The sequence below is a fragment of the Periophthalmus magnuspinnatus genome, chromosome 20 (genome assembly GCF_009829125.3).
Source record: "Periophthalmus magnuspinnatus isolate fPerMag1 chromosome 20, fPerMag1.2.pri, whole genome shotgun sequence".
NCBI classification, from domain to species: Eukaryota; Metazoa; Chordata; class Actinopteri; order Gobiiformes; family Gobiidae; genus Periophthalmus; species Periophthalmus magnuspinnatus.
In genome coordinates, this window is record NC_047145.1 from 24,196,639 (window position 1) to 24,224,524 (window position 27,886).

General features: G+C 42.7%; 2 protein-coding genes and 1 long non-coding RNA gene across 5 annotated transcripts in view; 1 reads left to right on the forward strand and 2 right to left on the reverse strand.

Annotated features, from left to right (window-relative positions):
- Window positions 1–27,886, reverse strand: part of LOC129457242 (uncharacterized) — a 147,030-nt gene that overhangs the window by 84,621 nt on the left and 34,523 nt on the right. The window lies entirely within an intron of this gene.
- dipk1c (divergent protein kinase domain 1C) lies at window positions 11–19,632 on the reverse strand. Of its 2 annotated transcripts, none has more exons than XM_033985625.2 (9): window positions 19,247–19,632; window positions 17,865–19,029; window positions 10,773–10,976; window positions 10,324–10,377; window positions 10,069–10,247; window positions 6,724–7,048; window positions 6,377–6,541; window positions 999–1,073; window positions 11–644 (listed from the first exon to the last, which is right to left on the reverse strand). In XM_033985625.2, the coding sequence occupies exons 2-9, from the start codon at window positions 18,129–18,131 to the stop codon at window positions 357–359; spliced, it is 1,557 nt and encodes a 518-aa protein (XP_033841516.1). In that variant the 5' UTR covers window positions 18,132–19,029; window positions 19,247–19,632; the 3' UTR covers window positions 11–356. The 2 variants fall into 2 exon arrangements, with proteins under 2 accessions (XP_033841516.1, XP_055086152.1); XM_055230177.1 differs by having other exon boundaries at window positions 999–1,088.
- On the forward strand, window positions 17,965–26,626 carry hus1 (HUS1 checkpoint clamp component). Of its 2 annotated transcripts, none has more exons than XM_055230187.1 (8): window positions 17,965–18,087; window positions 23,920–24,047; window positions 25,331–25,507; window positions 25,642–25,749; window positions 25,868–25,942; window positions 26,034–26,133; window positions 26,223–26,336; window positions 26,490–26,626. In XM_055230187.1, exons 2-8 carry the CDS (start codon window positions 23,928–23,930, stop codon window positions 26,570–26,572), a joined length of 777 nt encoding a protein of 258 aa, XP_055086162.1. In that variant the 5' UTR covers window positions 17,965–18,087; window positions 23,920–23,927; the 3' UTR covers window positions 26,573–26,626. The 2 variants fall into 2 exon arrangements, with proteins under 2 accessions (XP_055086162.1, XP_033841703.1); XM_033985812.2 differs by lacking the exon at window positions 17,965–18,087 and adding an exon at window positions 21,960–22,096 and having other exon boundaries at window positions 26,490–26,625.

Sequence of the window (27,886 nt, forward strand, 5' to 3'; positions counted from 1 at the left end):
TTGAACAGAGAAAAACTAAAACCTGTTTATTTTTCCAGTTTGGACCAAAACATTTGAGGCAGTTTTTACAAAATATCTGTGTAATCCCTCAGTCGTCCAGAGTGTCCTTCGCCAAGGATATGTCCAGTCAACAGAGTTCAACTTTCTGTTTTTTCAGTTTTTTACAAAATACATTTTTATACAAATCCATTTGATTCATTTAAACCTTTACATTCAGTCGAGTTTCCGTCGCAGCTGATGTGGCAGAGTGGTTAACATCTTCAACAGCAACAAGGTCCCTGATCCTGGCTCCAGCCAGGTGCTCCTGGATGGGATCAGGCTCAGGTCTGGTCCTGGTTTATTCCTTTAATATATTTTCAAAAGTTCAGAGCGGTGTGGGCATGGCTTTCCTCCCAAGTCCCACCCCCATGCTCAGCTGAAGCTCCGCCCTCTTCCACGAGACGTGTAAGAGCGTGCACGAGGCGCTGGTGCACGTGGCGCTGGTGCACATCTCTGCTGCCTGCTGGTCTTTGGTCTGGACCCAGTCTCTGGTCTGGTCTCTGGTCTGGTCTCTGGTCTGGTCTCTGGTCTGGTCTCTGGTCTGGTCTCTGGTCTGGGGCAGAGTGGGTCTCGGAGCACTCCTGTACAGCTCTCTGCAGCTCCACCTGAAGCACACCACTCGATCAGATGACTGCACCCCAGAACTGACCCCTGACCCCATGCCTTGACCCTTGTACGTGGATCTATTAAAATAACGAGGCTATAGCTATCTTAGAGCTGTCTTGAGTTGGATTAGTGGTCACTCATTGGTACTGCAGCGATAAAGTCCCTCCTGCCCAGAAGGGATTTTTCTCATAGAGCTGACAGGGGCTGACAGGCACCTACAGCTTTTAAAAAGGTCAGGTCATAAACCTTTGCTCAGCTCAGTTCTCTTAAAAGCAGCTTTTGAATTGTTAGCTTCAGCTCCACTCTCCACTGGGCAGGAGAGCACTGGACGTACTCAGCTGCTATTGTCTCACCTGCAGGGGGTGTCCTGCTTTGGCCCCGAGCAGAGATGGAGAGAACCAGGGCCTGAAGATCTTCTCACAGATCGCCTGAAACACAAAACACTTTATATTTTACATTTTATTACTGCTCTATGTTTTTACTGCAGCAGAACTGTGGTTAGTCCAGGTTCAGTCTTGGTTTAGTCCTGGTGTAGTTGTGGTTTTGTCCAGGTTTAGTCCTGGTTCAGTTCTGGATTAATCCCGAATTAGTCCGTGTTTAGTCAAGGCAGATCAAGGTCATTAAAAGTGCTTTACAGATAAGAAAGACATTAAAATCACAACACAAGCAATTAAAAACATAAATAAAAATGATAAAATTAGAGTCAAAAGAGAATAGTGCAGAATAAAACCCTTTCAGTCGTATGCTCAGATAAACAGAACCGTTAGGAGCCTGGATTTAAACATTGTCAAAGTAGAGGCCTGTCTCACATCTTCAGGAAGAATGTTCCAGGTTTTATCTGCACAAAACTGAAACACTGATTCCCCATATTTAGTCCTGACTCTGGGACCAGCAGGAGGTCAGTCCCTGAAGTCCTCAGAGTGTGAGATTGTTCATGTGGCTCATTTGGGAGATGTTCTTTGGTGCTGGTCCATGGAGAGACTTGTTCACACAGAGCTGCTTTAAAGTCTATTCTCTGAGCCACAGGAGCCAGGGACCTGAGCACAGGACACATGTGTGAAGTACTTCCTGGTTCAGTTCCAGTGAGCAGGACGTTACAGTCGTCTAACCTACTGGAGACAAATGCATGGATAAGTCTCTCTAAGTCTGGTTTCGACAGTTTACCTTTGACTTTTGCTTTGGTTTTTAGATGGTAAAAAGCTGCAGATGTTATTGATTTGATGTGGCTGCTAAACTTCAAGTCTGAGTCCATTATTACCCCAAGATTTCTAGCCTGATTTGCAGTTTTTAGAGAGAGAAACTGGAGGTGACTGCTGACAGTTTCTGTGGCCAAAGACTATGGCTTCAGACACACACTGATCTGTTGGTGACCTTCATACTTCTTCTTTTATAGATTTTTAGAGCCTTTTTCAATCATTTAAGTCCAAATTTCGCTTTTCATGGTCTGTCACATCCTCTTTGTTCATGATTGGTCCAAACTTTGAGGTGCTGACAGCTGATTGGTCCAATGCCTTTGTTCTGGTCCAGGTGAGTCTCAGGTGAGGGGTCATGTGACACACCTGTCCGTCACAGCTGTCGTCACGGCGATATTTTATTTGTTCTTTCATTCCCTGTGTGTGAGCGACTGTGACCACGGACAGTTTAAAGGACACATATTTTACAAAATGGACTTCTCAGAGCTTTTAACTGAGAAAATGAACGTGTCAACGATTTGTATTAATTTTACCTTTTAATCACATTCAATCAATTTCAAAAGGCTGAATTTGCCCTTTGTGTCAGTGAGCAGACTTTGAGCGTATCTCTCTGCTCCCGCTCCTCTTGTCCCAGGCCCCGCACGCTCGCTGCAGGGCCGTGTGCTCCATCTCTGTTGGGATTTTGACTCGCGCTTTGTGTTCACACTGAATGATCTTCCTCTGTCGTTAAACGGGTTGTTCAGGGAGTCAAACACGGAGGTTAAATGAGCCTACTCTCCTCTATGAATGTCCCACTGTAGCTTTATGAGTGACAGGCAGAGCAGACCATCTTATTTGGACACAAGGACAAGGCCTTCATGTTAAATAGACTACAGTTTAAATATGTGTAAACCTACTTTAACTTTCATTATGACATAAAATATACAGGCTACAGACACTGTTTATAATCAAGAAAATAATCAGATTGATCGTGATTCATTTTGGTGGGTTTTAATCTCACTAAATGTTTTCCAGATGTTCCATTAATTCGTTTATTTATTTGAATGGATTCCCGCTCCTCATTTTAAACCTTTTATAGTCGTTTCTTTCTCAGTGACCCTCTGAAGTTGTATTTAGAGTGATTTGTGCATGTTTGAGTAATCTTTATTCTATTGTATTCAAGATGTCATTGCTCCAATCATTATGTCATCACTGTTATTTATTTACAGTCAAATAAACTGTATATTTATTAGTGTGAAACATTTGGAGATAATAATAATCAAAATAAGTGAATCATTTTGGTGACATTTTAAACAGTAAGTTACAAATCTAACCAGCGTTTGTTCCAGCGCAGTCTCTGAGTTTCACAGTGCAGGTTTTATTTAAAGTGCACATCACAGCTTTTCATGCTTTTCATTCTGACTTGGTTCAGTAGGATAGTACCTTTGCTAAATATTTATTTTAGTTTTACATCAGTTAAGTGTCAGTTTGTGGGAAAAAGTTGAGATAAAAGTACAAAAATACAGCAAGTAGTGCTCTTGTAAAACTGAATCCCTCTGCCTCTGTCGTCAACACAGAAAACTCATCCCCGCTGCAGAGACACTTTACACAAAGACACTTTTGTGACAGTTTAAACCTTCATTTAACTAAATAAAGGTGTGCATTTATGTATTAGTTTAATCATAACTATTATATAATTTAGACTAGTTTTGGCCCTTGTTTACATTATGGTTGCTAAGGAACAGAAAATACCTGTTCAGCCAGTAAAACGATAAACTTCACCACAATAAAACTAAATAAAAACTACAAAGAAAATAGACAGGATTTTAAGTCAAACTTTAAATCTAATTATGTCAACTATGTTTCAGTGAAATGAGTCACATTTATAATGATCCCAAGTAAAAGAAAAAGAAAAGATTATATTAAACTAGGGCTGGGAATTCATCATGTGTTTTTAATAATCAAGATTTTGAAAAGTTGCAAAATCGTGAAATCGAGGATTATTATGAAACAAGTTTAATCCTGACTTTCTGACTGCCATTATAAAACAAACACTCAAATTTAAACTTCTGAAATGAGATTACACATCTATGTGAATGTAAATGCTCAGAATGTAAATGTACTTCTCCTGTTTCAAGTCACTGCTCTGACCTTCACTCAGATCAGTTTAAACTATAATCCTCCAGTGTGAAAAAAATCTAGAGTTTATGTTTTTGGCCACATCACCCAGCCCTATGTTAAAGTTTAAAGATACAATAAATGGAAAAGGTTTATTAATCTTCTTGGATTATTTATATCAATAATGAATTATTCAATTATAAAATATAAATAAAACATAAATAAATATTCTCGTGTTTTATGCTGTTTACATTTTATAATTTTTACATAAAGACATTTTGTATTTTCTCATGTTATAAATGTGATTAATACATAACTGTGAGAATTAAATCTGCTAAATCTGCTCATTTGGTTTGAGTTGGTGTGAGATTTCTGCTCTTTTTCCCTGGGCCTCGTGTCTCAGTCGTCGCCCTCTCGAGCGCCGTGGCTCAAATACCTCGGGGTTTTTTTTGGGGTTTTTTGCCAAAACAAATATTTAAATGTTACAAAAAATAAATAAATCCTGGACATTTGAATTCAGACTTTAATATTTCATACGAGGATTGAAACAAAGGCCTCAGACGGTTAAGTTTAATTAGTCTTTTCTGTCGGTGCTGAAGAGTTTAAGACATTATTATATTATGATGACTGATTCTTCAAACTGTTCTTTTTTTTTTTTTTTTTTTACAATAAGAGCTGTGTTTGTTTTTGATATTTGGAGAATGTGCTTCACAAGGACTGAAACATTTTTAAAATAAAGACAAGAAAATAAACAAACTTGTAAAATCCAGAAGATTAAATTAAAGAATTGAAACCTGAAAATTGGGTGAAATTTGTGCTGAATAAATTTTTTTCTTCCTTTAATTAAAATGTTTTTAAAATAAGAGCCTAAAAAAGTTGTATTCATAATTATAGACTACAGTTTTTCTTCCTGATAACGTCGGCAGAGAACAGGGAAGTTTGGCATCTGGGATATTTAAGAGTTGTTGAAGTTTTCTGTCGATGGAAAACCTTTGGGCCGATTTTGAAGTCGTCGCCTGAAATGAAACGTGACCCTTACCCTGAAATCACTCGAGATTTTTATCTGAAATATTCCACATTCTTTGGGATCATTTTGGCCCTGAACAATTACCAAAACTGTTCAGAAACACGCAACAGAGTGATTTTGACCAACGGAAGAGGGAAGAGGGAAGAGGGAAGAGGGGACTGAGCCAGGACTGAACCAGGACTGAACCAGGACTGAACCAGGACTGAACTTGGGACTGTTTTCTATAATGGTAAAATCTTTTTGCTGGATGACTCCTCTGCAGTTCAAGACTCATGTGTGTTGTTTGTGCTGTGACTGTGGAAGTATAAAGAAAAGCTGCAGTTTGGTGCTTAGGATTCTTCAGGGTTTTTCATGTGAAAGGAGAAATGCTTTGACCATAGCCCTATAAAGACGTGAAGTGAGGGAGTGTGACGTCACCCACGGCGTTCGGCTCCAGCCAAATGAAACTCATCGAGGTTATGGGCAGTTATAGGAGCCAATTTGGAGCCAAGTTCCATTTTTGGAATTGGAGTATCTCGGAGTAATTTGGAGTATCATAGCAACCAAAGAGCCAATCCAGAGGCTGTTGAAGGTAACGCCCTGCCCGCCCTCACCGCTGGTTTGTCATCACTTGCTTGTTTGCACGGAAACGTTGTTCATTTGGCTATAATCTTCTGCAGTGTGGCAAAAAATGATCTACTAAAACGTTCTATTTCTATGGAACCTGTCAGGTGACATGCCACTGTCAAAAGTGACATACTGTACTTTCAAATGGACTTTTCAGAGATTTTGATCATGTTGTTTCCTTTCACCATTTACTAACCCGAAGTTGTATTTGGAGTGACTCTTTAATCGTTTATTTTCAAGACACCAACCCCTGTTTTCACGTCCACTGTGACATACTTCGTCCCCAATTTTATTTTCTTAATCGGTGACACAGGTAAGATTCAGCAGCGTTGCATAGTCATTTTGGTAAAAACAACAAAACTCCGCTGCTCACTTGTGTAATGTGCAGGTGTCCGTACGAGGGGCGGACAGGCTGCGGCGCTTTGTTGTGATGATGTTTACAGCGACGTCAGCTCACATTGGACACTGCAGTTTTCTAACGTGGAAGTCAGTTGTTTTTTTTTTATTAAGTAATTTTTGGTCAACATCGTGATTTTAAAATGTGCAAATCATAAGTTAATGATCCACGAGTGTCACAGATTATAACTGTAGATCAGACATAAGCACAATGTCTCTGCTTTAAGGAATATTACGTGTTTCTGAGGCTTGGGTCATTGGTGCCCGTCCAGAGTGGGACCCCTAGTCCCCACCTTCCCTTACCTAATGGTAGATCTAAATTCAAACTAAACCAGGACTGAACCAGAACTAAACCCAAACTGAACCGGGACTAAACCAGGACTGAATCCAGACTGGCCCAGGCCGTGCTCACCTGCAGGTTGCTGTTGCTCCTGTGGGGGGCGCACCGCAGCGTGTGGAGGTCACATCGGGACCAGCAGTCGAAGAAGGAGCAGTCTTCATCTGAGCTACAGTTCTGCTCAAGAAGCTCCTGAAGCTTGGGCTCAAAGAACGCCATGTCCACATCCAGAGCCACGACCTACAAGAGGATAAACCAGAACTGAACCAGGACTGAACCAGGACTGAACCAGAACTGAACCAGGACTGAACCAGGACTGATCCAGGACTGAACCAGAACTGAACCAGGACTGATCCAGGACTGAACCAGGACTAAACCAGGACTGAACCAGGACTGAACCAGGACTATAACAATCTTGTTACCGTCAGATCTTCTCTGATGCCGAAGTTCTCTGGTTTGACGTCGCACAGGTGCAGAGTGTGTCTGAAGTCGTGTTCAAAGTGCCAGACCAGATCCAGAAAGCTGAGCGCGATCCGATGGTCCCGTCCTCCCCCACGTGCCAAAGGGAGCGGCTTCCTGTGGTCCCGCCCACTGTTACGGGCTAATGGGAGTGCGGGCTGAGGCTGGTCGGCCAATGAGAAGAGGTTTTGGTCCCAGGCGTGTCCCGCAGACAGGAACTCCACTGCATAGAAGTGGCCACAGGAGCCCAGGACTCGAGCTACGTGAGGGGTCAGGTCCTGGAGCAACCTACAGGGTCAGAGGTCAGAGGTCAGAGGTCACAGGAGCCCAGGACTCGAGCCACGTGAGGGGTCAGGTCCTGGAGCAACCTACAGGGTCAGAGGTCAGAGGTCACAGGAGCCCAGGACTCGAGCCACGTGTGGGGTCAGGTCCTGGAGCAACCTACAGGGTCAGAGGTCAGAGGTCACAGGAGCCCAGGACTCGAGCCACGTGAGGGGTCAGGTCCTGGAGCAACCTACAGGGTCAGAGGTCAGAGGTCACAGGAGCCCAGGACTCGAGCCACGTGTGGGGTCAGGTCCTGGAGCAACCTACAGGGTCAGATGTCAGAGGTCAGAGGTCACAGGGGCCCAGGACTCGAGCCACGTGAGGGGTCAGGTTCTTGAGCGACCTACAGGGTCAGATGTCAGAGGTCACAGGAGCCCGGGACTCGACCCATGTGAGGGGTCAGGTCCTGGAGCAGCCTACAGGGTCAGATGTCAGAGGTCAGAGAGTTTGCAAAGAAAGTTTTTGGCCTCCATGTTTCTCTGCCCATATCTGTTTGCTCGAGCTTTTTAGCCATTGAATTTGGCTTTAACTCAAATTTAACTTCAAATAAACATATTTTCAGAATAACACAAATAAATAGTACATTACAAGTTGTTTGTGTCTGTATTAGTTGTAGAATTGTGAGGCAAATTCAGCTCTGACTCAAAATGGTGAATGACAGGGTCAGGTGCTCTAGGGTCAGAGGTCCTAGCTGTCTTTCTTCTCTTTAAACAGGCTATAATGTAATTTTCTCCTCAAAAACATAAAGAAGACATACTGTGCTTGTGTCAGCTGTATATTTATCTGTGACACCCTGGGATCATGTCATCATGTTTTATTTTTGACTTTTGATTTTAAATTTCAACACTGACTAAAACAACTTAATAAAAGAAACAAGCCTTCCAGATTTGAAAAATGCAGCACCCAATGGGAGCTGATGTCAGTGGAAACATCATCACAACAAAGTGCCCCTCTCCCTGATCATGGAAACTCTATCTGCAGATCACACTAGAATCCTATGTGTTTCACCAAAAGTCAAGATCAGACTGGAGCAATGTCGACCTGAATACAGGACAGTAAAATGTACTCACAGAATCACTCCAAATACAAGGACACGGAAACAACTAGAACATGGTTTGAAGCTCTGAAAAGTCAATTTTACAGGATATGTAAAATGAATATGTGAATATATAGAATAAGTGTTTGTAGTTCACAGTTGTGCGTCCCTGGCTTGTGTGCGTGTAAAACAGCAGTGTAACAGTAGCTTCTCACATCTTTGTAAACCACGAGGCTCCAGACGCAGCATCACTGTGACTCTAAACTGTTTGAGTTTCCAATCACAGCTCCAACATGGCCGCCACAAATATTTCACTGAACCAGGAGCTGTGTTTATGAACGAGATCCAGAATGATTCATCCACTCAATCACAGAGAGGAGAGAGGGAGAGAGGGAGAGAGGGAGGACAGAAGGAGAGAGGGAGAGAGGGAGAGAGGGAGGACAGAGGGAGAGAGGGAGGACAGAAGGAGAGAGGGAGAGAGGGAGGACAGAAGGAGAGAGGGAGAGAGGGAGGACAGAAGGAGAGAGGGAGAGGGAGGACAGAAGGAGAGGGCAAAGGAGAGAGGGAGGACAGAAGGAGAGAGGGAGAGAGGGAGGACAGAGGGAGAGAGGGAGGACAGAAGGAGAGAGGGAAAGAAGGAGGACAGAAGGAGAGGGCAAAGGAGAGAGGGAGAGAGGGAAGACAGAAGGAGAGAGGGAGAGAGGGAGGACAGAAGGAGAGAGGGAGGACAGAGGGAGAGAGGGAGGACAGAAGGAGAGAGGGAGAGAGGGAGAGAGGGAGGACAGAAGGAGAGAGGGAGGACAGAAGGAGAGAGGGAGAGAGGGAGGACAGAAGGAGAGAGGGAGAGGGAGGACAGAAGGAGAGGGCAAAGGAGAGAGGGAGGACAGAAGGAGAGAGGGAGAGAGGGAGGACAGAGGGAGAGAGGGAGGACAGAAGGAGAGAGGGAAAGAAGGAGGACAGAAGGAGAGGGCAAAGGAGAGAGGGAGAGAGGGAAGACAGAAGGAGAGAGGGAGAGAGGGAGGACAGAAGGAGAGAGGGAGGACAGAGGGAGAGAGGGAGGACAGAAGGAGAGAGGGAGAGAGGGAGAGAGGGAGGACAGAAGGAGAGAGGGAGGACAGAAGGAGAGAGGGAGAGGGAGGACAGAAGGAGAGGGCAAAGGAGAGAGGGAGGACAGAAGGAGAGAGGGAGAGAGGGAGGACAGAAGGAGAGAGGGAGAGAGGGAGGACAGAAGGAGAGAGGGAAAGAAGGAGGACAGAAGGAGAGGGCAAAGGAGAGAGGGAGAGAGGGAAGACAGAAGGAGAGAGGGAGAGAGGGAGGACAGAAGGAGAGAGGGAGGAGAGAAGGAGAGAGGGAGGAGAGAGGGAGAGAGGGAGGACAGAAGGAGAGAGGGAGGACAGAAGGAGAGAGGGAGGACAGAAGGAGAGAGGGAGGACAGAAGGAGAGAGGGAGGACAGAGGGAGAGAGGGAGGAGAGAGGGAGGACAGAAGGAGAGAGGGAGAGAGGGAGGACAGAAGGAGAGAGGGAGAGAGGGAGGACAGAAGGAGAGAGGGAGGACAGAAGGAGAGAAGGAGGACAGAAGGAGAGAGGGAGGACAGAAGGAGAGAGAGAATGGAAAGAAGGAGGGCAGAGAGAAAAGGGGAGAAAAAAGACAAAAAGAAAGAGAGGAGAGGAGGAGATAGGGAGGGAGATAGAGGAAAGAGGAGAGGAGGTAAGAGGAGGGTAAGGGAGAGAGGAAGGGAGGAAAGTAGGGGAGGAGAAAATGGAAAGAGAGAAGGAGGAGGAAGAGAGATGGGGAAAGAGAAGAAGTATGGGGTGAAAAGGGAGAGAGAAGGGAGAAGGGGGGATGTGCAGTGAAGCAGTTTGTTTTAAGCTCAAACAGCTGAATTGCATAGTTCAGTTGAATTAATAACAAATGATAAAAGTACTGATTGATTGATTGGTTTGTTACCGTAGAAACGTGTACTCCTCCTGCTGCAGAAGAGCCCAGAGAGACGACAGGTCTGCTCTGGAGTAAGTCCGGTTACGATCTGCCCTCTGGTCCCAAACTCTCCACAAAGAACCATTACTTAAAGCACTATCTCCAAGATCCTCCTCCTCCTCCTCCAGCAGCCCCAAGGAGCTCCGGACCTGAAAGAGAACAGGTTAACCACTCTGCCACAACCCCCTGACTGAGAGGAGACAGGATAACCACTCTGCCGCTCACCTCCAGAGTTGCATAGTAAACCACGTCTAGAGGAGAAAGTTCTTCTGCTGCGTTCTACAATAAAATAAAAATAGATTAAACCAGGACTAAGCGAGGATTTAACCGGGTCTAAACCAGAACTAAGTCAAATCTAAACTAGGCTTATAACAGGACTAACTTAGGTCTAAACCAGGTCTAAACTAAATCTAAACCAGTTCTAAACAGGACTAACCAAGTTTAAACTAAAGCTAAACTAGGTCTAACTCAGACCTAAACCAGATCTAAACCAAGGCTAAATCAGGCCAAAGCGAGGACTAGACTAGATTTAAACCCAGTCTAACCCCAGGTCTAACCCCAGGTCCAACCTCGGTTTAAAGTGGTCTAAACTAGGTTTAAACCAGATCTGAACTATATTTAACCCAGGTTTAACCCAAGACTGGTTTAAACTCTAAACCTGTTCTTGGTCTCACCTGGTCCTGCAAAGCGGACAGCGGCTCATAGGAGGTGAAGTTCTCGTGTTTGGACTTGAGGATCACAGGGCGGTTCCTCCATCGAGCCTCCAGAACCTTCTTCCCGTTCTCATAATAAAGACAACGCTGATACTGGAGCGTCTGCCGAACACACAGGTCCAAACACACGTCCCCAGAGACCAGCCCTGAGGAGAAGTCCATGCACTGCACAGAGAGAGGGGGATTTGACCCGTCCTTCAGTGTCTCTGGGTTAAACCTGTGAGGAACAGTGTGATCCATCTCCAGATCTTGAGCTAGTTTTGGTCAGGACTAACTTAGCTAGAAGATTTGACCTACTGTGCATGTTTTGGGTTGATGGGGGAAATCGGAGTGGCTGGAGGAAACCCTCACAGACACAGGGAGAACATGCAAACACCACACAGAAAGGCCTAAGGGTCTGGTCTCTGGTCTGGTCTCAGGTCTGGTCTCTAGTCTCTAGTCTCTAGTCTCTAGTCTAGTCTCTGGTCTGGTCTCAGCTATAGTCCAGATCACAGGGATTATGGGAATAAATCCTGTTAGACACATTCCAACACAGACACAGGATTAACACACCCAGAGACCAAACCAGGACCAAGGCAAGACACTGCTCCAGACCCTGATCCGGACTGACAGATGTGGGAAAGACCGACTTTGTGACCTGGTTTAGTCCTGATTTAGTCCTGTTTTAGTTTGGTACTGGGGTGGTCCTGGTTCAGTCTAACACAGATTTGAAGTATTCACTGTATTCGCGACCAGTCCATGGCCCTCAATCGGCCCTCAGCTTTGTCTGTGTTTTTATATGTGGCCCTTAATGAGAAAAGTTTGGACACCCCTGATTTACACCAAATGTTTAGAAAAATGACAGAAATGAAGCAGATCTAAACCAGGTTTAGACCGGGTCTAAACCAAGTCACCCAGGTCTAAACCAGGTCTAAACCAGGTCTAAACCAGGTCTAAACCGGGTCTAACCCCAGTCTCTTGTTGGACACCTGGTCTTGGTCTGGGACAAAGGATCTTCAGTGAAAACGGATCTGAGCTGTTGCCGTGGCAATGGATCATGTGACTCTGAAACAGGAAGTGCAGAGGGAGGAGCGATCTGTCGTCGAGTCCAGCCCAGGACCACTTAGACCCAGACTATAACCGGTCTCAGGTTTAATCAGGGGGAGGGACTCTGTGAGGGTCCTGATGAGGGACAGGTTTAAAGAGGGATTTTCAGCCAAATCGACTTTCTGCCATGTTATAACATTGTTCCCTCATCAAAAACCTGCCTGAAGAGGTTTTAGATGTCATCCATACATGTTTAAGTAATTTTGTGAGCTCTTCCAGGCCTGATTCGAAACTCCTTACAGTTTCAGAGTCTATACAAGGCTTCACCCACAAACCTACATCACCCATGCTCCCACACGACATTCTCCATAAATATACAAAAACATGATACAGAACTGTACACAGCAGCTTGACAAACCTGATGTGATGTGCAGTAGTTCCATTAGTGGGATGCAGCTGATTGTGTTGTGATAGAGCTCTGAAGGAGGAGTGACTTAGCGCAGAGAGTGCCAAAAACAAAACATGTTAATATATTGTTTTGGGTGAATATAGCATTTTCAAAACAATAAGAGGCAACTTGGTGATTTAAATATGTTATGTGTTATAGTTCATGTCCCATAAAAGTAAAATACTTTAAAGTCCAGAGGAGGAGTGTCTTGGGGCATGAAGCAGGGCATCTAGTGTGAAATTGAAGCTTCTCTGTGTTTTTAAAGTCAATTTCAAAGCTGAGCACCAGTATGAGCCTGATCCAAACAAAAGCCAAGGACAGAACTAAAACCGGATTTAAACCAGACTAGACCTGATCCTGGACTCCAGTCATTCATCACTGTCAGCAGGGGACAAAGACCGATTCAGACCAGAGAACCAGAACTGGATCAGGACTGAACCAAGACTAGACTAGGACTGAACTGGGAGTAGCCCAGGACCAAACAGGACTAGACCAGGACTGAACCGGGACTATACTAGGACTGGATCAGGATTGGACTAGAACTAAACCAGGACTGGACAAGAACTTGAACAGGACCAAACTAGGACTGAACCAGGGCTAAACCAGGACCGAACCAGGCCTAGCTCACACCATAAAACCTAAATTAGTACTCAAACCAGACTCTCTCTGATCCCTCAAAAACCTGGTTTAGTCCAAACTGGGTCCAGACTTCCACAAAGAACGTCTTTGAATCCATCATAGCTCAATTTACAGTGACAAGTGGAGCGAGCAAAAGACCAGGACTAGACCTGGACTGAACATGACCAGACCAGGACTAAACCAAGACTAAACCAGGACTAGACCAGGTCTTTTCCTCATTGCTTTTTAAACTGAACACTGAGATCTGAGACAAGTCCAGACTGACATTCAGGCCTCGGGGCTACAACATGAATCAGATCAAACCAGGATTCAATCTGTCCTGTGGGCTAACACTTTACACAGATCAACAGAGACCTAAACCAGGACTAAACCAGGACTAAACCAGGACTAAACCAGGACTAAACCAGGACTAAACCAGGACTAACACAGGACTAAACCAGGACTAAACCAGGACTAAACCAGGAATAAACCAGGACTAAAACAGGACTAACCCAGGACTAAACCAGGACTAACCCAGGACTAAACTAGGACTAAACCAGGACTAAACCAGGACTAACACAGGACTAAACCAGGACTAAACCAGGACTAAACCAGGACTAAACCAGGACTAAACCAGGAATAAACCAGGACTAAAACAGGACTAAACCAGGACTAACACAGGACTAAACCAGGACTAAACCAGGACTAAACCAGGACTAAACCAGGACTAACACAGGACTAAACCAGGACTAAACCAGGACTAAACCAGGAATAAACCAGGACTAAAACAGGACTAACCCAGGACTAAACCAGGACTAACCCAGGACTAAACTAGGACTAAACCAGGACTAAACCAGGACTAACACAGGACTAAACCAGGACTAAACCAGGACTAAACCAGGACTAACCCAGGACTAAACCAGGAATAAACCAGGACTAAAACAGGACTAAACCAGGACTAACCCAGGACTAAACTAGGACTAAACCAGGACTAAACCAGGACTAACACAGGACTAAACCAGGACTAAACCAGGACTAAACCAGGACTAAACCAGGACTAACCCAGGACTAAACCGGGACTAAAACAGGACTAAACCGGGACAAAAACAGGACTAAACCGGGACTAAACCAGGACTAACATAGGACTAAACCAGGACTAACATAGGACTAAACCAGGACTAAACCAGGACTAAACCAGGACTAACATAGGACTAAACCAGGACTAAACCAGGACTAAACCAGGACTAACACAGGACTAAACCAGGACTAAACCAGGACTAAACCAGGACTAACCCAGGACTAAACCAGGACTAAACCGGGACTAAACCAGGACTAAACCGGGACTAAACCAGGACCAAACCAGGACTAAACCAGGACTAACACAGGACTAAACCATGACTAACCCAGGACTAAACCAGGACTGAAGCTGGACTAAACCAGGACTGAACCAGGACTAAACTAGGCCTAAACCAGGACTAAAGCAGGACTAAACCAGGACTAGCCGAGGACTAAACCAGGACTAGCCGAGGACTAAACTAGGACTAAACCAGGACTAAACCAGGACTAAACCAGGGCTAAACCAGGACTAAACCAGGGCTAAACCAGGACTAAACCAGGACTGAACCAGGACTAAACTAGGGCTAAGCCAGGACAAAACCAGGACTAAACCAGGACTAAACCAGGACTAGCCCAGAACTAAAACAGGACTAAACCAGGCCTAAACCAGGACTAAACCAGGGCTAAGCCAGGACTAAACCAGGACTAAACCAGGACTAGCCGAGGACTAAACTAGGACTAAACCAGGACTAAACCAGGACTAGCCGAGGACTAAACTAGGACTAAACCAGGACTAAACCAGGACTAGCCGAGGACTAAACTAGGACTAAACCAGGACTAAACCAGGGCTAAACCAGGGCTAAACCAGGACTAAACCAGGACTAAACCAGGACTAAGTGAATAGAAATAGGCAAAAATCAAGGTAAATAAATATTAGAAAATACTTAAATTTAACACCACTGTCCAAGAGAAATGAAATTAAATTAATGTTTCAGCTCTATGATAGACAGTAATAATGTTTCAGCTCTATGATAGACATTAATAATGTTTCAGCTCTATGATAGACATTAATAATGTTTCAGCTCTATTATAGACAGTAATAATGTTTCAGCTCTATTATAGACAGTAATAATGTTTCAGCTCTATGATAGACAGTAATAATGTTTCAGCTCTATTATAGACAGTAATAATGTTTCAGCTCTATGATACAGTAATAATGTTTCAGCTCTATTATAGACAGTAATAATGTTTCAGCTCTATGATAGACAGTAATAATGTTTCAGCTCTATTATAGACAGTAATAATGTTTCAGCTCTATTATAGACAGTAATAATGTTTCAGCTCTATTATAGACAGTAATAATGTTTCAGCTCTATGATAGACATTAATAATGTTTCAGCTCTATGATAGACAGTAATAATGTTTCAGCTCTATTATAGACAGTAATAATGTTTCAGCTCTATGATAGACAGTAATAATGTTTCAGCTCTATTATAGACAGTAATAATGTTTCAGCTCTATGATAGACAGTAATAATGTTTCAGCTCTATTATAGACAGTAATAATGTTTCAGCTCTATGATAGACATTAATAATGTTTCAGCTCTATGATAGACAGTAATAATGTTTCAGCTCTATTATAGACATTAATAATGTTTCAGCTCTATGATAGACAGTAATAATGTTTCAGCTCTATTATAGACAGTAATAATGTTTCAGCTCTATGATAGACAGTAATAATGTTTCAGCTCTATGATAGACAGTAATAATGTTTCAGCTCTATTATAGACAGTAATAATGTTTCAGCTCTATGATAGTCAGTAATAATGTTTCAGCTCTATGATAGACAGTAATAATGTTTCAGCTCTATGATAGACAGTAATAATGTTTCAGCTCTATTATAGACAGTAATAATGTTTCAGCTCTATGATAGACATTAATAATGTTTCAGCTCTATGATAGACAGTAATAATGTTTCAGCTCTATTATAGACAGTAATAATGTTTCAGCTCTATGATAGACAGTAATAATGTTTCAGCTCTATTACAGTCATTGATGGCTTTGATTATTATGCACAGTATGAACCACCATTTTTTACCCAGAAACAGACTGGAAATTAAAGCATGTTTTTGGTTGTTTTTATTGCACTAAACACAAAAACTTGAGTCCTTACTGTGTGCGGGCTCGCATCTCCACAAACCTGACACTCCTGCTGCTTGTCTGAAAGGGAAATGTTGTTCTGTTGGCGATAATATTGCACAGTATGATATCAAAGTTATCTGTCTCCATGAAGTATAGTTTTAAGTTTCTGTTTCGGAAGGGCATCTGACACGCACAAATATAGGGGATGGGAGGGCATCTGAGACGTTGACCCTGTCTGAGTGAGAATAAAAGGGAAAGTTGTTCCTCCTACACGACCCGTCACACTTGGTCCATTCTGAACTAAACAACGCGGCTCTGTGCAGTCGACACGGCAACGAGAAACCGTGGAATCGCCACAGAAACAGGACCACAAAATACCTCAAACATGTACACAATGTTGTACAGAAATGTGCCGTGTTTTCTTTTGTCACAACTCAGCCACAGCTCATGTTTTAAACACATGAGACACAGGGAGGGCATCTGACACAGGGAGGGCATCTGACACAGGGAGGGCATCTGACACAGGGAGGGCATCTGTAACTGTGGCAGGCGTGTTTTTGATGATGTTTGATCTACTCTTCTGTGAAAATAGTGAGATCCAAATGAAAGAATGAAGCAAAGACGAGTCCAAACACGACGGAGATGAATAACTAGAGAGAGGAGAGAAGGAAGGAGGGATAGGGAGAAGAGTGAGGGGCAGAGAAAGGAGAAAAGGGGGAGAGAGAAGTGAGATAGAGAGAGAGGGAGAGTAAAGGAGAGAAAGGAAAGGTAAAGGGGGTAGAGGAGAGAAGGAGAGAGAGAGACAGTGAAGAACTGTCAGAGCTGCTTCATTTAGGACCAATGAGCTGAGACAGACCAAGAGACCGAGACCAGACCTGGCCCTGAACCAGAACTAGAACTAAACTGGGACTAAAGCGGGACTGAACCAGGAATAAAAAAGGACTGAATGAGGACAAAAACAGGACTAAACTAAAGCAGGACCATACAGAGACCAGAGCCAGACTGGAACTCAGAGCTGGATCTGACAGTTTAGACCTGGCTCAGTCCTGGTTTAGTTCTGGTTTTACAGTTTTCACTAACAAAAGTGCTCAAGTCTAAACCAGGACTAAACTGGGCCTAAACCAGAAATAAATCCGGACTAAATCATGTCTTTATCTAGACTAAACCAGGACTAAACCAGGACTAAACCAGGACTAAACCAGGACTAAACCAGGACTAAACCAGGACTAAACCAGGACTAAACCAGGACTAAATCGATATAATCTGGTCTGAAGTGTTTTCTCTTGATGACATAGGTTCTTAGACTTCGGGAATATTCCTGGAATGTGGTCCAGATAAACCGGACCTGACCCGGACCAGCAGAGGTCAGAGCCCCAGTGCGGCGTGGGTAATCTCCTGAGGCATCGTGGGTAATGCAGTCTTATCTTCATCACCGTGGGAACCAGATAAGGCTCCGCTGCTTCCTGTTTGTGACTGTGAACCATAAATGGCACTGGCCAACTCCTGGTGCTGTTTAGACCTGGATTAGACTTAGTTTAGACCTGGTTTAAACACATTAGAACAGGGTTAAAGCCCCACTGTGGAACATTGTATCACATTAGAGCAGTGTTAAAGGTTCTATATTAGGCAAAATTCTTGTGAGCTTTTAACCATGTTATATTGTTGTTACCTCACAACTCCAGGTATGTTTTTGATGAGGAAACAACATGCTACAAAAGATCAGGAAATAGCATTATAAAGCTCCATTGTGGGGCATTTCCTCACCAGGTTGTGTAGAATCTCTCGGCTGTGTTCATCGGAGCAGAAATCAGACGTGATCCTTCTGTGGACCAGGACTACACCGTTCAAGACCAACCAGGATCCGAACCAGAGCAGGGCGAAGAGCAGAGAGCCTCCCCGAGAAAGGAGCCTCGATCTCAGCCAGCGGAGCAGAGCGCGGCCCCTGGAGCCTCCACAGGGACTGTCGCCCACACGCAGCCCAAGCGAGGTGAGGGGAGCGGGGGAGACACGAGCCGAGGCTGGGGTCACCATGTCGGAGCACAGAAGGAAATATGTGCTATCCAAAAAACAAGATCTGTCCAGTACAAATGTCAAAAATCAAAATAAAATTTTTTAAAAATGTGTGCATTTGGGAAAAATCAAAATGAGCTGACACAAAATATAAAAATCTTCTATGAAATTCCAGTGCGGATCCAGAAATTTGGTCCCAGTTTTGTCCTGGTTTAGTCTTGATTTAGTCTTTATTTAGTCCTGGTTTTGACCTTGTTTAGTCCTGGTTTAGTCCTGGTTAAGACCTGATTTAGTCCTAGTTTAGTCGTGGTTTAGATCTGGTTTAGTCCTGGTTTAAACCTGGTTTCAACCTGAGTTTAGTCCTGGTTTGGAATTGGTTTAGTCTGATGAGAGAAGAAAAATCTTGATAAAATAATCAATAATTATTTATTCCAGTGAGGACAGAGGCGGTTTGGTTCAGCAGCAGTGGTTTTAACCAGGTTCAGTCCTGGTTTAATCCTAGTTTAGTCCTGGTTTAGTCCTGGTTCAGTCCTGGTTTAATCCTGGTTTAGTCCTAGTTTACTCCTGGTTTAGTCCTGGTTCAGTCCGGGTTTAATCCTGGTTTAGTCCTGGTTCAGTCCTGGTTTAATCCTGGTTTAGTCCTGGTTTAGTCCTGGTTTAATCCTGGTTTAGTCCTGGTTTAGTCCTGGTTTAATCCTGGTTTAGTCCTGCTTTAGTCCTGGTTTTGTGCACTGTGGTTATGTTGAAGCCACAGTTCCGCTCATTTAAGAATGGTTTGTTTTGGTGATAAATGTGTCTCCTCATTTTAAGTCTGTGAGGAACAGACCTCTGTCCTTGGGCATTTTATAGCACTTTGTGTAAAAAACAGGAAATCATTCAAGATTTAGACTCATTTTGAGCCGAGAGACATCCATGGAATCTGCAACAAAACAAAACAATTTAATCAGTCTCATTCTCTTGTCTTTTATCTGAAATCTCCAGAAATCAAATCAACAAATGTTTTTTTTTCCCTGATCATTTCCATCTGACACACAGGATACAGGAGGATGGGAGGGCATCTGACACACAGGGATACAGGAGGATGGGAGGGCATCTGATACACAGTATAATGGTTTTAATAAAAATGTCAGACTCACCTCAGATTCATGGGAAACATCCTGCTCCCCACAAACTCCAAAATTTAACCCATAAAAGTAAATATGCATTTAAGTTTAAAATCCTGAGGAAATCCTTCTGCAGAAAGTCCAGATGCAACTCTTCAGTCCTGGTTTAGATCCATTTCCAACCTGGTTCAGTCTTGGTTCTGTCCTGGATTAGTCCTGGTTTAGTCTTGGTTTAGCCCTGGTTCAGTTCTGGTTTAGTTCTGGTTTAGTCCTGTTTCAGTGCTGGATTAGTTCTGGATTAGTGTTAGTTTAGTCCTGGTTTAGTCTTGGTTTAGTCCTGGTTTATTTCCTCTCTGAGTTCAGTTCCTCCAGCTCTTCGTGCAGAGGCTTGTCTTCATTCCTCCTCCGCTCTTCAGTCTGCTCTCGGCTCCACGCACCCCTCTTTTACTCTCCCTCTTTCCACCTCTCCTCTTACTCTCTCTCTCCCTCCTCCCTTTCATACCCCCCTCTCTCTGATTCTATTAGTCTTATCACACAAACATAAACATTGGCTTTACTTTCTTGCATCTGTCTTTGCACCTCAGCAATTAAAGCTTCACCACATCTCCTGTACTGTTAGACTAACACCACAACTACTGTCAGAGCATTTTAAAGCTCCTGTCTCACACAAAGTGACTCTTGTGAGCTTTAAGCCGTGCTATTATGTTGTTACTGCCTCAAATACAGACCTGGAGTTGTGTTTTGTTTCATTCACACATGTTTGAGTAACACTTTATTATTAGTCTGTAGACATCTCTAAAGAAAAATACTCTGTTCCACCTTGTGATGTCATGAAGTGGTAGTTTTAAAGTTAAGAGCTCCTTTTTACCTTTAGTTTAGTTTAGATTGGTGATTCCATTAATTATCCAAATGATTCTAGTGAAGGTGTGTGGAGTTTAAAAACACAGTGGAGCACTTCCTGTATCACCACATGACATCACAAGGTGGAACAGAGTGTTTTCAGTTTTCTGCGAGAAAAACTAAAAATGCTGTGTTTGTGTGTGAAACATGTGAGAATGAAACAAAACACAATTCCAGGTCTGTTTGTGATGAGGAAACAACATTAGAACAGATCAGAAAATAATGTAATTTGGGACCTTTAAATGTATAGAATCAGTTATGTATTTGTATTTATAGGCCACACTTTTAATATGCAGTAGGACAAATGTAGGGCATATCTTTTTAAATGTCAAAGCATTTTTTCTAAAAGTCAAAATTTAGACCTGGTTTAAGGCGGTCTACAACAGTTCTTGTTTAGTCCTGTTTTAGTTCTTGTTTATTTCTAATTCAATAAAAAACTTTACTCCCCAAAAACTTCAAAATTAGGGGTAGTTCTGCTTTAGTCCTGGTCTAGTCCTGGTTCAGACCCGGTTCAGTCCTGATTCAGTCCTTGGTTGATCCTAGTCCTTCTTTCATAATATGGACCCTTTAATGACCCTGTTCCGTGAGTCTCGTGTTCGCTCATGGCTCTCACCTGCACACTTCATCTGAGCTCAGGCCAAACTCATGAATACGCAGATTAAAGGCCCCATATTACACTCTTTTCTCATCACAAACAGACCTGGAGTTGTGTTTTGTTTCACCCACACATGTTTAACACACAAACCGTGCAGATTTAGGCTGAGTTCTTGTCTTGAAAACACTCTGTTCCACCTTGTGATGTCATGTGGTAATACAGGAAGTGCTCCATTGTGTTTTTTTAAACTCCACACACCTTCATTTCTAGAATCATTTGGATCATGTCAGCCAATCTCTACTGAACTAAAGGTAAAAGGAGCTGTTAACTTGAAAACTACCACTTCATGACATCACAAGGTGGATCAGAGCATTTTGAACTTTGGAGATGTTGACAGACTAATAATAAAGTGTTACTCAAACAAGTGTGAATGAAACAAAACACAACTCCAGGTCTTCAGAGTCAATTTTACATAAATTCAAATGGCAGTTACGCCAGAATTATAGAAAATAGCACATGGATTTACAGAAAAGTGGAACAACTAAAAATGTAAATATTTTCAAGCCAATATCTAAATGACATTGTCTTGCCAAAGTTTTAGAAAAGGTAGTTGCGGATCAATTAATTTATTTAAATAAATGCTCAATTTTTAAGTCTTATGAGTCGGGTTTCTGAAAAGGGCACAGTCCAGCCCTTAATGGGCTTCCCCTGTATAAATAAAGACAAATTAAAATATACAACCTTTAAACAGGAAACTGATATTTGAATAGATCCATGTGGACCCCAGAGACAGAGGCGGGCCTCGGGGGGGTTCAAGAGGGTCATTCTGTACCAACACAAGAATCAACACAGTAGCAGAGTATGCCACGAGTGAGAGCTTTTAGCACAAAAATCATAATAACGAGATATATATATATATATATATATATATATATATATATATATATATATATATATATATATATATATATATATATATATATATATATATATATATATATATATATATCTTTTTGCAATAACTGACGCCATCTAGTGGTGGATACGGGTGGTTAAAAAAAAATCTTAAATATAGAAATATGAACAGAAATAATTTAAACATATAGAGATTTGGTTGATATCTAAATTTATAGTGTATAATTATACAAGTTGTCATCTATTTCACGTAAAAGAAGACTAAACAAGTGTTCTGTGGCGGAACTATTGTCTGATGCTCTCGTTTCACGTCGGAAGCTTAAGGCGCTGGGACAATAACATGCACAACGCGCCTAGCTTCAAAACTCTCAGTTTTCATAAAACCTTTGTAAAAGGGGCATAATTCAAGCTAAATGGTAACATGAAGTTCCGCGGAAAGATAATTGACGTGGCCTGTTTAAACCACTTCACCCGTAAGTCACACATTTGTTCTAAAACTGCGCTAAAACTGCGGCAAAACTGAGAAATTTGTGGATTTTTCTCGAGAAGCGACGATATAATGAAGAGCTAACGAGGAGCTAGACTTTGCTTTTACATAAGAGAGTGATATTTAAATGTTTAAAGGACTTAAAAATTTATAACAACCAGATATAAAGGGAGCGTGTTATTTGCTATGGGTAAAAAAACAAACGAAAAAAACATCAAGTTTACATTACACAATTATAGTAACGCCTACACTACTGTTGAAAAGTTTGGGGTCCCTTAGAAATGTCCGTTTTTCAATGAAGATACCTTTAAACTACCGGTAATCAGAAATACACTCTATACATTATTACATATATGTGGTAAATGACTCTTCTAGCTGCAAATGATATCTACATAGGTGTATAGAGGCCCATTTTCAGCAAATATCACTCCAGTGCTCTAATGGTATAATGTGTTCGCTCATTGTGTCAGAAGGCTAATGGATGATTAGAAAACCCTCGTGTAATCATGTTAGTACAGCTGAAAATAGTTTAGCTGGTTAGAGAAGCTTTAAAACTGACCTTCCTTTGAACAGGTTGAGTATCTGGAGCATCACATTTGTGGGGTCGATTAAATGCTCAAAATGGCCAGAAAAAGAGAACTTTCATGTGACACTCGACAGTCTATTCTTGTTCTTAGAAATGAAGGCTATTCCATGTGGGAAATTGCGAAGAAACTGAAACGGAAGAAACTACAACCGTATGCACTACTCCCTTCAGAGAACGGCACAAACAGGTTCTAACCAGAGTAGAAAGACGAGTGGGAGGCCCCACTGCACACCTGAGCAAGAAGATAAGTACATTAGAGTCTCTAGTTTGAGAAATAGATGCCTCACAGGTTCTCAACTGGTAGCTTCATAAAATTGTACCCGCAAAACGCCCAAAAAACAGTGTCAACATCTACAGTGAAGAGGTGACTCCGGGATGCTGGCCATTAGGGCAGAGTGGCAAAGAAAAAGCCATATCTGAGACTGGGCAATAAAAGAAAAAGATTAATATGGGCAAAAGAACAGAGACATTGGACAGAGGAAGATTGGAAAAAAGTGTTATGGATGGACAAATCACACAGAAAACATTTGTGAGAGGCAGAACAACTTAAAAGATGCTGGAAGAGTGCCTGACGCCATCTGTCAAGCAAGGTGGGGCTAATGTGATGGTCTGGGGTTGCTTTGGTGCTGATAAGGTGGGAGATTTGTTCAGGGTAAAAGGGATTTTGAAAAAGGAAGGCTATCACTCCATTTTGCAACGCCATGCCACCCTGTGGACAGTGCTTGATTGGACCCAATTTCATCGTACAACAGGACAATGACCCAAAGCACACCTCCAAATTGTGCAAGAACTATTTCAAGAAGAAGCAGGCAGCTGGTATTCTATCTGTAATGAAGTGGCCAGCGCAATCACCAGATCTAAACCCCATTGAGCTGTTTTGGGAGCAGCTTGACCGTATGGTACGCAAGAAGTGCCCATCCAGCAAATCCAACTTGTGTGAGGGGCTTCTGCCAAAGGTCTGCAATGTTGTAATTGCTGCAAATGGAGGATTCTTTGACGAAAGCAAAGTTTGAAGGAAAAAAATTATTGTTTCAGATAAGTATCTTTATTTCTAACCTTAGTTCCGGTTCATTTCTGTTTAGTTCTGGTTCAGTCTTGGATTAGTCCTGGTTTGGTAAACAAGGGAAGTTTCAAAAGAAAACAAGTGAAAGTTTATAACTGACATTAAAGTGTGAGTGACAGGTTTGTTTTGTGTTGTTAAATGCATTTTCTTGTCTGTTCAGGGGTGATCATGACCATCTCAAAGCTCACCAAGACCTGTGTGCTGCGCCTGACTCCAGATAATCTGTTTTTTATTCTGTCCGAGAAAGTGGCCAATGGAGGCGTCAGCATGTGGTGCGAACTGGCCCAGGTTTGTGTCCTGAGTAAGACTGAGTTTTAGGACTGGTTTAGCTCTTGTTTAGTCCTGGAGTAGCAGCATGTGGTGCGAACTGGCCCAGGTTTGTGTCTTGAGTAAGACTGAGTTTTAGGACTGGTTTAGCTCTTGTTTAGTCCTGGAGTAGTCCTGGTTCAGTCTCTGTTCAATTTTTGTTCAATTCTTGTTCAATCTTGGTTCACTCTTGGTTTAGTTCTGATTAAGTCCTGGTTTAGTGCTGGCTTGCAGAGCGTTCACACTTGCACATACACCAGAGCGATATACTAGGTAGCAAAATAGATGGCTAAGATGTGTTGTCAAGCTCAAACCCTGGATCACGAAGGCGGTTCAGGCGGCTTTCATACTTTGTCACTATTGTGACAGAAGCAGAGCTCACCTGTGCTTAGATCACTATAGTAACAGTCAGCAGACCTCACCTGGTCTAGAGCAGGTTAAGAGCCTGAGTTAAGAGTTTGAACAGATCTGTCTCCCTTTTAACATTCTGCACATATTATTTGTAATTGTAATTATAAAGGATAATTGTATAATGTGTACTTTAGATGAACTTGAATTCAGCTGTGATTATTTTTAAGGAAATATGATTTCATTGCAATGAAGGATCAAATTTAATCAATGTATATTTGTATTTCAGTGAACCCAGGAAGACTAGCCGATTGGATTGCTTTCAGCTAATGGGATCCAAATAAATAAACAAATTACTGATCAGTGCTATAGTTTGAGTGTGAGTGGTTATACGCGCTGAGCAGTGGTTATACACTGTGATAAACCCTCTGTATGAAATTCAATCACTTAGAAACACAAGCGAGTAGACGGAGGTTTGACTCACCACAGCTCAATAGCGCAGCATTCACCAGAGGGGGTGTTCTTACACACAGCTCTTCAGTCCTTTACAAGATTGTTCCTTTGGTCCCCTTTGGTTTGAACAGGTTTTATATCTTGATATTCAGCAGATGACCTGTTATGTGCATAAAACTGGTCAAATGATGCAGCACACAGCCCTTTCCCCCGTGAGCGCACACAGAAAAACTCAAACTTTGGCTTTACAAATCCTGTCTCCATCTGTTTCACTGGTTAACTCTGAACTGAGTTTAAGATGCCAGCTCACAGAATTAAAGTTAAACCAGGACTAAACTAGGACTTAGCCAAGTCTCCATCAGTACTAAACTAGGCTTGAGCCAAGTCTGAATCAGGACACGAGGAAACGCTTAGTCCTGGTTCAGTCCCTGGTTCAATCCTGTTTAATGACCTTGCCTTTTCAGGCAAACTTCTTTGACGAGTATCAAATGGAGGGTGTAACACAGGAAGATAACGAGATCTGCCTAGAGGTAGTGCCAGAGAACCTTGCGCGAGCTTTAAAGACGCTTCAAAATGCCAAAGCCCTGAAGGTCAAGCTCACCAAGAAACACTGCCCCTGCCTGACCATCGCCGCTGACCTGGTGAGCACCAAACATCTGCTCCACTCTGCTCCTGTATGCTCTTGTCCTCTCCTGTTTGTTCCTCTGACCCTGCTCCTGTCTGCTAATGTCTGCACCTGTCTGCTCCTTTGTTATTATTTCTTTCTTTTCTGCAGCCAACTCTCTCCACTGTGAGCCGAGTGGTCATGCACGATGTTCCGGTCGACGTCATTCCCAGAAAACTGTGGCATGAATTTAAGGAACCTCACATGCCCAACTTTGATGTGAGTTCAGTTTTAGACTTGGTTCAGTCCTGGTTTAGCCCTGATTTAGTCCTGGTTCAGTCCTGGTCCCATCTTGATGTATTATTGTGTTTTTATCATATGTCCTTTTGTCTCTCAGGTCAGTATCTACCTGCCGCCGCTCAAAACCCTTAAAAATGTGGTGGACAGAATGAAGAACCTCTCCAACTTCCTGGTGTGGCCTTTTTAGGAGCTCCTCTGTTACAAGGTTTAGATAATCAGTTAAATCCACTTACAAATCATTAAAAAGTCATTTTGTTTCTCAGGTTTTGGAGGCGAACATGAGCGGAGAGATGAACCTGAAGATAGAAACAGACCTGGTCTCAGTCACAACTCACTTTAAAGACCTGGGAAACCCACCTTGGGGTAAGTCCTGGTTTGAACCTGAACCTGACACACTGGGAGGGCATCTGACACACGGAGGGGTTGATGGTGGGTTGTGTTTTGTGTTGTAGGGGAGGATGGCTCTCAAAGAGACAGTGATTCCATGGCTCAGGCTCGGCTGGACGTCCGGAGGTTGCAGCAGTTTCTGATGGGTCAACAGGTCAACCCCACCAAGGCCCTGTGCAGTGAGTATCTCCCTCTAAAACAGGACGCACTGTTTAAAACCTCCCTCTAGAACAGAGATGCAATGTTTCATAACTCCCTCTAGAACAGGGACAAACTGTTTAATACTGACAGTTTTCCTCATAGAACAAACGTACCACTTGTTTGTGTTCCAGACCTGGTCCATCAGCGGCTCGTGCACCTGATCCTGCTCCATGAAGACGTCTCCCTGCAGTACTTCATCCCTACTGTGGCCTAGATGGGGCGCTGTGAGGCGGCGCTCTGGTACAGGGACCACTGGATCTTCTGGACTTTGGACTGTTTCAGATTCCTCACAGACAGGAAGTAGTTCTGTGGACTGTTACTGGCCTGATACTTCTGAAGAAGCCTGAGCCTCAACAGCACTTTACAGATCAAAAGTTGTTTTGTTTTAACATGTTTGGTAATTAAAGATACCTTTTAAAGTAAAATGTATCTTTTATCTTTTTATTGGAAATCATTAAACTCATGGAGGACAGGAGTTAATCTTAAAAAAAAGTTATTTATATATGTGTGTGTTTTATTTTTGTTTTTTTTTCTGGAAAGTCTAGAGGAAAAATTAATGAGAAATTAAGTTCCACAACTCAATTCAAACTGCTTGTGATTAGGCTAAAAAGCCACCCACACCTTTAAATAGGTCGGATTTTGTAGGGATTTTTCTGTATTTTCACAACATGAACATTTTTAAGTTTTTAGTATTTAGTATTTTTTTAATCCTCAAAGTGTCTAAAAGTTAGCTTTGAAAGATTTAGCCTAGCCATGGTCTGAGCCCTGTGTGTATATACTTGTGTGTGTATACACATGTGTGTATATATGTGTGTATATATATATGTGTGTGTGTGTGTGTATATATGTATATATATATATATGTGTGTGTGTGTATATTATATATATATATATATATATATATATATATATATACACACACAGATTTAAACTTCATCTTTTGAAATAGACTGTATAGAGTATGAGTATATTTATGTGCTGTTTTTGCAATAACCTTTTGAAAGATCCAAAAGACTGAAACGTGTGTGTACCTGTGTACACTGTGTTATTATAATGCAGTTTTGAGTTTGGCCTGTGAGCTGAACAGACAAACACCTTCAGAACAAATGAAGGCACCTCTAACATTAAACGTGTCAATCAGGGGCATTATATCTGTTATGAAGTCACTCAGAGTTTAGTCCTGGTTTAGTCCTCTGTTAGTTCAGCTGTAGCCTGTTTTGGTGACGCGGGGTATATCTTGAGTCTGTCTTGTCTCTGTAGGTCAACCCTCTTATGAGATGATGGAGACTTATCCGGACTGGGTGTCATCTTTACATTTGGGATACAGGAGGTCAAACCCAGCGCGGTTTGAGCAGCGACGCAGATGCAAGCAGCAATGTGCGCAGAGACTGCTACACCTGAAGGAAGAACTAGAACCAGAGGAGGCCTGTTCACATCCCAGTGTCCCTGAGATTAGAGAGCAGTTACAACGCAAAGGTTTACAACAAACTCCCGAATCTCACGAGAAACTCCAACCAGAGCCTAAAGA